General features: G+C 30.2%; 1 protein-coding gene across 1 annotated transcript in view; it reads left to right on the plus strand.

Annotated features, from left to right (window-relative positions):
* Window positions 1–12,808, plus strand: part of LOC108910932 (proteoglycan Cow) — a 270,838-nt gene that overhangs the window by 225,003 nt on the left and 33,027 nt on the right. The window contains exon 2 of the mRNA XM_018715705.2: window positions 2,660–2,717. Within this exon, the coding sequence (XP_018571221.1) occupies window positions 2,660–2,717 (58 nt within the window). The remainder of the gene's footprint in view (window positions 1–2,659; window positions 2,718–12,808) is intronic.

A 12,808-nucleotide genomic window follows, 5' to 3' on the forward strand; every position in this document is an offset into this window, starting at 1 on the left:
TGATATAAAGAATGCTATATCTACTTCTAGCGAACAAACATTCGACATATTTGCGTATAAATATTTAAAAAAATAATTGCCAAATCCTGTTCTTTTCAATGAAACCTGACGTCTGAACCCGGCAAGCACCCGGCAAGAGTGAAAGCGTCAATACAAAACTATGCACTACTACCACTTCGGTCGCCGGATAGCCGGTACACGGCAGCCGGACTGGCAGTGGTAGCGACCGGCTAAAACCCGGCGGCCGTTCGCCGGATAGCTCCTTCCGTCACGTGTGAAAGATGCCCAACTGACATTACAGATAGTGCCCAAATTTTGACATTGTCCATATAGTCCAAGAGAATTAACCTCAAAATCTTGGAGATATGGCTGTTGCTTGACGTAGATTAGATATTAGTAAAAATCGGTCGAAAATAATATATACAATGAAAATATAAGGTTGCACCAAGAAAAAATGTTGTGCTATTTGCAAAAAATATTAAAAACTGCAAAAATACTCAACGTGTTTTTTCTCACATTTTCCAATATAACTTTTTAAGTATGCAGTTTACAGAAAAAACTATTACTGATGAAATTGTTTGTTATGAAATTTGCTACAAGATAGAATTGTTTTGATACCTTCACATATCATATTTTTGTTACTAAATAGCCAAAACAACCTAAGAAAGTGATGAAAATCGAGATAATTTGAAAGCGTTCAACTGACAGGCAAGAAATTGTCAAATTCTACTATAAATGTAGATGTAAGTACTTTAAAGGATGACAAAACGAAATCCCAAAACCCGATCCAAATCGGTCTGATAGTTTTGGTATGAGACAATTTGTTACTAAATTTCAGCGCTAAATGTCGTTATTTTTTTACGTCAGTGTTGGGGTTAAAGTTAGGCATTTTAATTGGCGCTGATTTTTGTACACATACTTGGACCCCTTAACTATCATATAGAATCGTTATAATATCATTTTTTTTTTAATAATTTTTGGAGCGAAAAATTTTGACTTTATAAACAAATACTTTCGTGAAGCGGTTTTGCGGGTTGGAAAATATACCAAAGTACTGAAAATGTGAGAAAAAACACGTGATTTTTGAGTATTTTTGCAGTTTTTAATTTTTTTTTTGCAAATAGCACAACTTGTTTTCTTGGCGCAACCTTATATTTTCGTTGTTTATATTATTTTCGACCGATTTTTACTAATACTTAAACTACGTCAAGCAGCAGCCATCCCAATGTGTAATTCTCCTGGACTAATAACAATCAGTCACCTATTGAAGTTTCGAGAGGCATTTCTTTTCAGAAGAAACTCAGTTTAGCCCTATAAATCTCCCCCTAGATTTAAATTGATTTTTACCTTCAGTAATGAGTTCGTTTATTAAACCACTTGGTTAAATTTGGTTCGCTTCTTGACTGAAAAAGTTGACTCCTATAAAGAGGACGTTGCACGAGGATCACAATATGCTGTAGGCCAATCTCCACTCTCTTCTTATTGTTAAACCCCCTCGAGTATCCGAAGCTTTTAAAACTTCTCTAGTTCGGTTAAAGAACTAGTCCGTCCTTTTCTCCTACGAAACCTTTGATACCCTTCTCTATCTGAGCACATAACAATTTAAAATTCTTATCTTCTGGAAACTGCAAAAACTGTACTGCTGAGAACGATTTCGTCGAAACTAGTTAAATCAATTTCACTCGATGTGGGGAACGAAGTACCTTCTTATTTTTCTAGGGACGGTTGCATTGTTGAAGTTATATAAAATTGCATTACTTCAAGTTCAAACATAAAATTATTTAAAGCAGCAGATTTTTATGCTCGCAAAGAGAACTGTATTACTAGAAAATTTAAATAAGGATTAATGATCCTGAAATCTCGAAAAGAGAGAGAGAAAGAGAGAGAATCAATTGATAAATAAACACAGCCATTTCATTTCTAACAAAATTAAAATTTCCTTTAATAACTGAAGTAAATTTAAAGTATAGTAACGTAAAAATACAAATGCTATTAATCAAAATTGTATGATTTAACTGTTTTGGTTGTCATTTTGTATACAATTTTTTAAGTAACTGAGAAATAAAAAATATAGATCATTACTACCCAGTATTTTAAGAGAAAGTTAGCTTAATAATAAAGGGATGAACAGCTACGAATGTGTAAAGTAGATAGAAGAAATATTGTATTATACATGAATACTGAATGATTGAAGTGGGGACTGAACAGTTCTGCAATCAGACTGTATACATAATCCATATCGAATTGTGATTGAAAAGCTAAATTATGTCGGATAACAGAACTGATCGTGGTTTAACTGAACTTTTCTGTTACGATGAGAGTGAAGTCCATTAATAATTTATTTTTTAATTATTACGATTTTAATTTTCAACATTTTAACTATGCACCGCTCAAGATGTTTTCAACAAAAAAGTATGAGGAGTGTAATTTCTCCATGTACATAGAGTGATTATAGATGTATAAAAAATTAATTCACTAGTAAATACCTGTCAATGGTCACTGCTTCTCAGTACCACGGGCGTCTAAAGTTAAAAAGAACCTGTCAAAAAAAGTTATTTAACATCGCGAATAATTTTCTTTGATAGGTTTGAAAATAATATTTTCAAACAAAATTGTTGCTTTTAAGCTTTTTTAAAACTTACTAATTTTATTGTTTCAGGATGAAAATAAGTCAAATAAATCGGGAGAAAAGAAGAGATGGATACATGACCCCTCCAGTAAGTCAAATAAGTACATCTAATTTACTAATCTTATTTTAATGTAATTGCTTGATAAATTTGCAAGATGGTAGAAAATAAATACAGATGTAACACTACAACGTTAAAAACGAAGAAACGTTTTCCTCATCCAAATTTAAGAATGTTTGTAGTCTTGGTTCAAATTAGTGGTGGGATATGAGGTGTAGTGACAAGTGTTTTGAGGCATACAACCGTCATTGTAAACAATTTAGTAAAATCAATTGATGTTAATTTTCTAAGGGGTGATAGAACTAGTAAATCCGTGCAAGAGATGACGAAGCGTAACGCTAAACTAGAGCAACTTTCTTTAATTCGTATTGAATGATTACGGAGAACATGTAAACATCAGAATATGTACCTTTCCTCTTTTATGCAGAAAATATGTAAAGATAATAAATAATTGTGATTAATGTATGTGTTAATAGTTTCCTAAAAGCATCCTGGTGGGTGTGATTATGTTTAGAGTACCGTACGCTATTTTCTGTATGTTCAAGAGGCGTGCAAAAATCAGCAAACGTAAGATAAACATACGAGATATAAATGTTTTTTCCCGTATTTTGAATGTATTGGTTGTCTTATACCCGAAGAAAACTTATATAATTGGTACAGTGAAGAGATATTGTTTCTAACTTGGTTAGATTTTCTAAAATGCTGGATAAAAAATTGCGCGTTTACGTCCCCCTTAACATTGTGTATATTTTATAAATTTCAATTTCACAAATTGTGCATATAAACGTCGCCTTAAACATGTTTTACGTGTCTAAACGTATTATTTTTACTAATTTGTACGAAAATGGTAAAAGCTACGCGAAAAAGTCAAGAAATAATTTTCGTTCAAAATATAATTTGTATTTCAAAAATCAAAAAATAAAGATTACAGTGGCTTGCTATAATTTTTGAGGAAAACGTACCCAGAATGCCTCATATCAACGCTACTGGTTTAATCTGATACTTATTTTTTTTTTTTCACAATGAATGCCTCTTTATACCTATATTGTTTACAGAAATTTCGTTTCAATTCCTTCATTTCTTCAGGAGATATTTAGAAAGTTTTTTTTCTGAAAACTTGATCATGTGTCTCAAAAAAGGCTTCAAAGAAAATGTTTATACAGGGTGTCTGGAAACACCTGAATAATTTCCCAGGTAAATTATTTTTTAAAAATGTTAGTCATTCTTATAGTAACTTTTGACGAGGAATTCAATGGTGACCTTGGATTTGACGTTGACGATGACCTTGAAGGTTATTTCAAGGTCAATGAAAACCCCCGTTTTCAACGTCCGCAATCAAAAGAGCTATACTTTTACTTTTAGCGTTAATACCCAGGAACACGTGGACGTAGTAATTTCTGTTCCCTTTGGGGTGCTTTATTATCATGAGTCCCCTTGCCTCTCACGTTTAGGGAGCTTCATTATTGTGAGTCCCCTTGCCTCTCACGTTGGGATGCTTGATTATCATGAATTCCCTTGCCTCCCACGTTTGGGGTGCTTCATTATCGTGAAAAAAAAATTGTCCTTGAAACGACCTTGAAGGACACAAAGAAGGTCGAGTTGAAGGTCACCACTAATGTGAGCTTTGGACTATTTTCATCAGCTGCGTCCTTCGGAGATATCAGGCCCTCAAATTTAAATAACCTTTTAATGACCTTCAAGGTCAACCCTGATTTATGACCTTAGAGTTTTTGGACATAAATTTCCCGCTCTTTCGATTGCCGACGTCGAAAAAGGGGGTTTCCATTTTAGAACATAGAGGTGACCTTGAAATAACCTTCAAGGTCATCGTCAAGGCCAAATCCAAGGTCACCATTGAATTCCTCGTCAAAAGTTACCTTACCGTTTACTTTAATATTTTTCAAAAATAATTTACCTGGGAAATTATTCAGGAGTTTCCAGACTTTTTGGACACCTGGTATCAGAAAATAATAATAATAATTTATTTCCTTCAAGTTAACATTTTTTGCAATTTACTATCGATATGACAATGTATACAAACAAATAATTATTATAAAATAAGTTCACGAGTAACTTACAACTAACATGCCATAATACAATTTTCCTTTCGGAAACAAATTGAAACCCCATGAAGTCTAGACTTGTTTTGGGGAATATCTGCTAGTATTGACACGTATTTACACAGTAAAGTATATATTTACATAATGAAGAAAAAAGAAAAAAAAGATTTGACAATGAAAATTACATAATGGAAAAATAATGAGATGAAAATGAAAGCAGTATAAAGGATAAAATATATTCACATGCATACTTTTTTTTATTAGCTACCTACTTAACAATTTTTTAGATCAATAAGATTATGAATAGTAGTTCTGGGCATATCTTGAATCGATATTTTCACTTTGTTTTTAAATAATTTATTATTTCGTTTCTTACAGAACTAGGAAGATTTGAATATATACGAGGTGCAATAAAATAGTACGATCTCTGGCCAATTGTTTTTTGTCGCGTATCATGTAAATGTCCTATGAAAGTTAAATTATATTTATTTTTATGCTGGAGACACAAAACCCTATAAGAGTATAACTGTTTAATATCAAATATGTTAGATTCTTTGTATAACTCCTCAGTAGAGTATACTCTAGGTTTGTTGTAAATAATTTTGATGAAATATTTTTGTATTATTTCTAGTTGTTTTATGTAACAGTTATAAATTCCACCCACCCTGATATTCCATACTGAATATGCGATTCAACTAAGGAGTGATATATTATTTTTAACTCTTTCAAATGCAATAAACTTTTTAGTCGTAAAAATAAAAAGTATGGACCGTATCTTTTTACTACTTTATTTACATGAACATTCCATCTAAGATGCTTGTCAATTTCTATACCTAGGTAAGTTATGTTATCTGCTTTACTTATTTTAAATTCTTTTTCTCCCATTTCAATTTTTATGTCATCTTCCAAGACATATTTGCTACTATTATTTTTGCAGATGAACGGTAGGTACTTCGTTTTTACAAAGTTAATTGTAAGATACATTTCATCAAACTATGTTTTAATCTTTTTCAGATCATTTTTAACATTTTGAACCTTTTGCCATGTGCTTCCTGTGTAGACTATCACTGTATCATCTGCGAATGAGGATATGTTTCCCTGAGTATTGAGGGTAAATAAACCATTAATATATATAGAAAAAAGTATTGGGCCCAGGACCGTGCCCTGTGGTACTCCAAATTCTACTATTTTAGGCTCGCTTATGTCTGTATCAACTTTAACAAACTGTTCTCTATTTACCAAATAGTTTTTAATAAGCCGTAAAGCTACACCCCTAAAACCAAGATCCTCGACCGTTTCTATCAGTTTTCTGTAACTAACGGTGTCGAAAGCCTTCGCTAGGTCAAGAAATACTGCTAAAACAGTTTTGTTCTTATCAAACGCCTTATATGTATATACCATTCGTCAAATAGACAAATGCATCTTCCGTTGACATTTTTTCTTTAAAGCCGAATTGTTTCTTTGATAAAAAGTTATGTTTTTCTAAATATGAAAGAATTCTTGTTTTAATAACTCTTTCCGCAATTTTACTTAATGATGAAATAAGAGATATAGGTCTATAATTTGAAATATTGTCCTGATTACCCTTTTTAAACAATGGTTTTATAACAGCTTTTTTAAACACACTAGGAAAATCACCTGTTTCTAAAATTATATTGATTATATACTCTAAAGGCTTTTTAATAAAATTTGCTCCCAATTTTAATATTTCTGCCATAATGTTATCTAAACCTGGCGATTTTTTTAGTTTGAGCTCATTAATAATATTTAATATTTCCGTTTCATCCGTTGGTTTGAAAAACATTGAATTATTTGAATTTACTTTTTTCACAATTGAAACCGCTGGCTGTTCAATTTTGTCGTAAAGTTTTTTTCCCACTTGACTGTAGTATTCATTAAACAAATTTGCTATTTCATTTTTGTCAGTTACAAGCTTATTATTAACATTAATCTCTTTTATTTCATTTGATAAAGCCTTTCTATTTATAAATATTTTTATCGTATTCCAAAGAATTTTACTATCTTTTTTATTTTGATCTATTTTTGTTCTGTAGTATTCTGTTTTAGTTTTTTTTAATTAAATTTGTTAATGTATTTTTATACCTTTTATATTTGCCTAGGATTTGTATATTATTAGGATTCAATAACATTTTTTTATAGAGTTTTGTTTTGTGGAAACTGATTTCATCAATGTGTTTGTAATCCACGGATTTCGTTTTTCTGAAAAAACCTATTAATTTTTGTGGATGAATCCATGGCACGTTTTATTTCATTAGTTAATATATTTGTAGCACAATCCACATCCCTAGTTTCATACAAGTCATCCCAAATAGTATTTCTGAAATTATCAACCAATTTTTTTTATAACATAATATTTTTAGAAGTTCTATTTGAAGAAATTAGAACATCCAAATTAGCTATCACAGGGTAATGGTCAGTCAGATCTATCTTAAGAATAAAAGATTTATAGTTATTCTCTACACAACATTTATAAAATAATATGGTCTACACAGGATTTTGATTTTTTTTGTGCTCTAGTATAGGAATTTATTAATGATAAAAACCGTACTCTGATAATATATTTTGATATTCATTAGAATAGTCTACTACTGATTTAATATCGATATTAATGTATCCCACAAAAAAATAACTATTTTCATTTACATAAATTATATTATTTTGCAAGTAACTTTTTAATTGTATATTAAAATCATAAGGACAAGTAGATGGAGATAGCAATCACAATTTTTTTTATACTGCCTACATTCTCAATATGAAATTGAAATTTACAACTATTTTTTATGAACATGACAACACCATCATTCTGGTTAAAGTTGCCCTCGTTATATACAGGGTTTGCTTATAAACGTATGTCCGCAAATGATTCGTTTTCCGAGATACGGGTTGTCAAAGTTTTTCTTAAAAACTGACGATTTAATTTATTGCTCTGAAACCGGTCGAGATGTGCAAATGAAATTTGGTGGGTTTTAAGAGGTAGTTATTGCGCATTTTTTGATTTTAAGAATTTTATGTTCATCACTGGCGCGCGTACGGGTAATGATCTCAATTTTTTTAAAGAAAAAAATGGTACGCCACTGAAATATTACAAATTAAAAATCATTTTTGAATTCCTCGTTCAATTTGTGACAAAAAATCTCTCTTGCCTTTTCTTCGTATGGGGCGCCATTTTGATGCAAAAAAAATAAAACGTCTTAACGCGTATTTTTTATTTCTTTAATACATAGGCGAATCTTATCTTAATTTCCTACAGGAAGAGTTACCTGTTCTTCTTGAAGAAATTTCTCTACAGCTGAGACAATACCTATGGTACATACTTAGTGAAAAAAAATCATTCATAATTATTTATTTTGGACATATAGGAGTTGAAATAATTATGTCCAGGAAATGATGGGCAATCTCTCAGATTTGGATATATTTTAGAAAAAGTCGCAAGTTTGTATGATCTATTATTTTTTTTCGATTTTTCGGTATAACTATGGTTTCTTATTAAATTCAAATAACTATAGCGTCAAAACTATGTTATTTCAAGATATTTCTGTTAATATATTCAATTTATCGATAGCTACTTCGCCCTCGCTAGTCTTATCCCGGGAAATAAAAATATTTGTATTTGTTTGTTACGGGTAAAATTAACCGTTTTCGATATAAACGCATTTACTAATGAAGATACCATGCTATTTGTCTTAATAATAGTAAATATCTGAAAACGGTAGTTTTTTGTTTTCCAGTATTTATTACCAAAATATGACTGTTTTTATCTCCAAAACGGTTAATTTTACAGATAACAAATATAACCTTTTACCCTTAAAACAGTATGAAAATCTTAAAACAGCCATAGAAATTCAAAAAGGAAATTCTATATTTTTTTATAGAGATCAAAACTGCTGAGGGTGTTCTGCCCCTCACCCTGTAAAGTAGTTAAATTGAATACATTAGAAATTGCATAAAGTAGCACAACCAAAAATGAATCAAATTTTATGTGAAACAAATAATTTATTTCCCTCTCTCAGCTTCAAGAATTTATAAATTTATTATGATATTTTTACAAAACTACTCAAATCCAATGATGGCCTAAAAATTTCCTGGACACCCTGTATATTTTACTTTTTCTGAGAACTGATAAGGTGATTCATTTTCTGCACTTATTATTAGCATGTAACCTGTAACAAATGTAATATTACTGTAAAAGTTCTATATCTTAATAAATTTTATTGAAATAGGTACACTAAACGGCAGGGCAGGCCTTAAAGCGTATTCATTTATTTTTTATTTGTAGGGCATAATGTCACCAGTGATAGGTTACGCGCTATTTTTTCAAACATAATATGCTGTACAACACAAAGTATAAGCTTGTGTTTTGTGGCATACAAATAATTCCTGATTAACTTGATTAGATTTTGATGCATTTTTAATAGTTCTTCTGTTAGGTAGAGCACATTGGCTAAACAGTTTTTCTTAACGCATGTCGTCAATGTCAAAAAGAAGAAAATTTTACATTGTTACTGGCGCATCCGGCAGAATATTGAAATTAATCATTGCAAACTAAACCAATTAAAATATAATCATATTAGTGATGTGCATACATTTAGCATAATTTCATATCATTATGTGTTGCCGCGTCATACTGATAACGCGTAATACTTTTCCCATAGTCTACTAATTAATTCATGTATATTTATCGCGAAACAGATATTTCACTAATGCGTTGCATCCAACCGAACCTGAACACGTTAATCGTACTTCAAGAGAAAAAAAATGAGAAAACGTTATTTTTTTAATTTTGTTCAAAAGACATCTTGGACAATCCCAGCTTAAAAGATCATTGATCAGTTTACATAATTAATTTAAAAAAATATTCCTTTTTTTATCTTCCTACAGTGTCGTCTATCTCTTTTTATTTAATAAAAGTCCGCGTTCTACATATTATGTATTTACGGTATGTACAAAGTAATTATTGTACATAAAATTCAATATTTTCATATGCATTTTGATATACATAATACCCGTTAAATAAATAGTATTTTAAATATAAACATATTTTTCAAAAATATTTGCAGTTTCAATAAAAATATATATAACAATAAACTTCACAAACTTCAACAAACTTTTCCTAAAGATATTTGCCACATTTTTATTTATAGTAATTCTAATAGCACAACATGCATCACATTCTTGTTGTACAAGTTATTTTGTAAAAGAATCATGAAATTTGATTAGCAATTTTCCCAAAAATTAGCAGAAAGAGCATGAAGCACGGAACAGGATTTAGAAGTAAGTTATTTTTCTCTTTTGATGTGGAAACAGGTTTCTATAATCGTGAAAAAATGTTTGTTAATGACGTCATAACCTTTATTTAAGAAATTCTGGAAAGATTATTTTTGATGAAAAATTTACCATATTTAGTCTCATTTTTTATTTTCATTTCTCCCACAACAAAGCTCAGATGCCAAATTGAAAACATCAAATACATAGATAATTGATTTGTTAATTAGCTTTAATGTAATCTAATAAAACGAGTGACTATATTATAAATCGGTCTGAGTGAAAGTAAAAAGGTCCTAAGTGAATCCATTGAGTGAAATTATTGAGTAGGTACATTTTGCAGTCAATATGGAGCATTTTGATAATTTTACACATTTTTAATAATATTTGGACTAAAACTAATAATTTCATTCACCAAATTTTAGTTGTACTCATACTAATAGAGGAAAATTTCTCTCAAACAGATGTAGACAGAAATTGATACATTATTGAGTGAAATTGAGTGAAAATAAGTCCAATATTTCTTTCACAGTCCATACAACGTTTTGGTGGCTGAACATTGCTTAACATTGTTTCCTTAACATTACGAATTAGCTGTTCCCTAACTAGTCCCTAATTGCTGTTGGAACAAATCAAATAGCACATAATTTTTATTTAAAAACTAAAGTTATAACCTTATCTATTGAGTGAACCTGTATAAATATTTCATTCAACATCAACCACAAAACATACTCTAACCCTCGTTATATCTTGTTGTTCCCTTTTGGGTATTCCTCTTTATATTCCTTTGTTCTCTATATCCTTTAAAGTACGTTCTCCCTAAAAAGCATTATGACTTATTTTGTACGAGTAATTACAAAATACACGTTTTGTACACAATGAGCTGTATCTTTCGTGTAACAGTTATTACACAAAACAAATCCTTGAGTAGTATTAGGATAAAATCTCTTGATATTTTATAATCACAAAAAAAAAATATGGCGAATTTATAACAAGTTCGTAAAGGTTTAAAAAAGCCGTTATGAATTTCAAACAGTTTTGAATATTCAATTTCAGAGAAAGTGTAAAGATTGGGGAAAATAAGTATTTTTTTATATACATCCCATACCCACATCTTATATAACTATTTTTCTAAACTGTCGTATATAATATTTTAATTCGCAATTGCTCACTATACGATATTTAAAAATTGATTTTAGTTTATCTTTTAAGTTAGGCCTATAAATATCGCGCTACCTTAAGAACGTTGATAGGAAAATGAATTAATACACATATATTACAATCTCTTGTAGCATTATTGGTATTTGAATAATACAGTTTTATTATGTTGCATTTTTCATTATCAAAATTAAATTAAACTAATTAAATAATTAATTTTTAATTAAATTAAAATAGGTTATTCTGACAATGATCAAAACCATGTATGTTTAAATTAAAGGAAGGTTCGTTTCGCTCAGTTTTGCCTGATGGTATGCTTGAGACACTATAGTGTGCGAGATAGAGTGATTGTGTCGTCATAGAGGGCTTCTCTCTCTCTCTCTCTCTCTCTCTCTCTCTGCTGTCTTCAAAAGTCTATAGGGCTTATCTCTGTAAAGGATTATGATTGATGATTTTAAGCTTTTTTATTAATCTTTATTCAACCATCCTTTGAGGTTCCAATAATTTTATTAAATAAAATTTTAACGAATATTAAATGTAAGGAACTTTTCTTCATGAAATTTTGCATTATTTAATTTTTTTACACCCTGCGTCACAAATATGAGCACTGCCAATGGCATTCGTACCTATCTGGAGAAAACAACAATAAGGGAGTAGTACCCGTGTAAGGATACACGGTACTGGTTAGCCATATTTATTTACCGGCACGTTAACTGCATTCTTTTACATGATAAAATGCAGAATATTCAATAAAAAATATATGATTCGCTACATTTTTACACAACCTGTATAATGCAATTTTTTTGACATAGGTGTTAATATCGTACCAAATTGGATGTCGACACACAAATCTAAAAATGTAAATTTCATGTTTTCGAATACTTCCTTTTCAAGGAGGAATTCATATAAAATAAATAGTTAATTAGGTAAATTCATAGTTTTAATTCTAACTTGATTGATTTTATTTAACATTTAACACAAATATGATTTCGAAACAAAAGATAAGTTTCACATAACTCTTCAATTACATAGTTAAATACATTAAATTTATATGTAAGCCCAGTTATTACTTCTACTGCCGAGTAGAAGAGCTACCACCATAGTTAAGATATACTATGGTTACCACGCTAAATTTTATTGTTGGATGCCAGCTCAAAAGAGCCTGGATTCTTTTCGGGTTGCCAATGTCCAGCATTTATTACGCAGGACAGTTAATTTTACATTGTATTGTATACATTTCAGAGAAAATCTAATTTGACAACCATTTACATAATTTAGGTAATAATGATTACCAACTTAGAATGCCTGCCAACAAACCTCCATCTTTGTTTAGTTGTATCTTGTCACCTTATTGTTGATCTTCACTAAAAGAGCTGCTGCCCCAAATGTTGTTTGAACAATTTTTATATAAATTTCATGCAAAAAGCCTCTGCCTTTAAATTTAAAGCCATTATCTTCCTGTTTAGAGCTGTTACCCCTTAATATTTTCAATTAGGACAGTTTTCTTACCTACACTTTTTACTTTTAAAGTTAAAATTTCAGACTCCGTTAATTTATCCCAGTATATTGATGATTCAATACTATTCGGATTGGTACCTTTTAGTACCATATATATATATA

Source organism: Anoplophora glabripennis, unplaced genomic scaffold (genome assembly GCF_000390285.2).
Source record: "Anoplophora glabripennis isolate ALB-LARVAE unplaced genomic scaffold, Agla_2.0 scaffold515, whole genome shotgun sequence".
NCBI lineage: Eukaryota > Metazoa > Arthropoda > Insecta > Coleoptera > Cerambycidae > Anoplophora > Anoplophora glabripennis.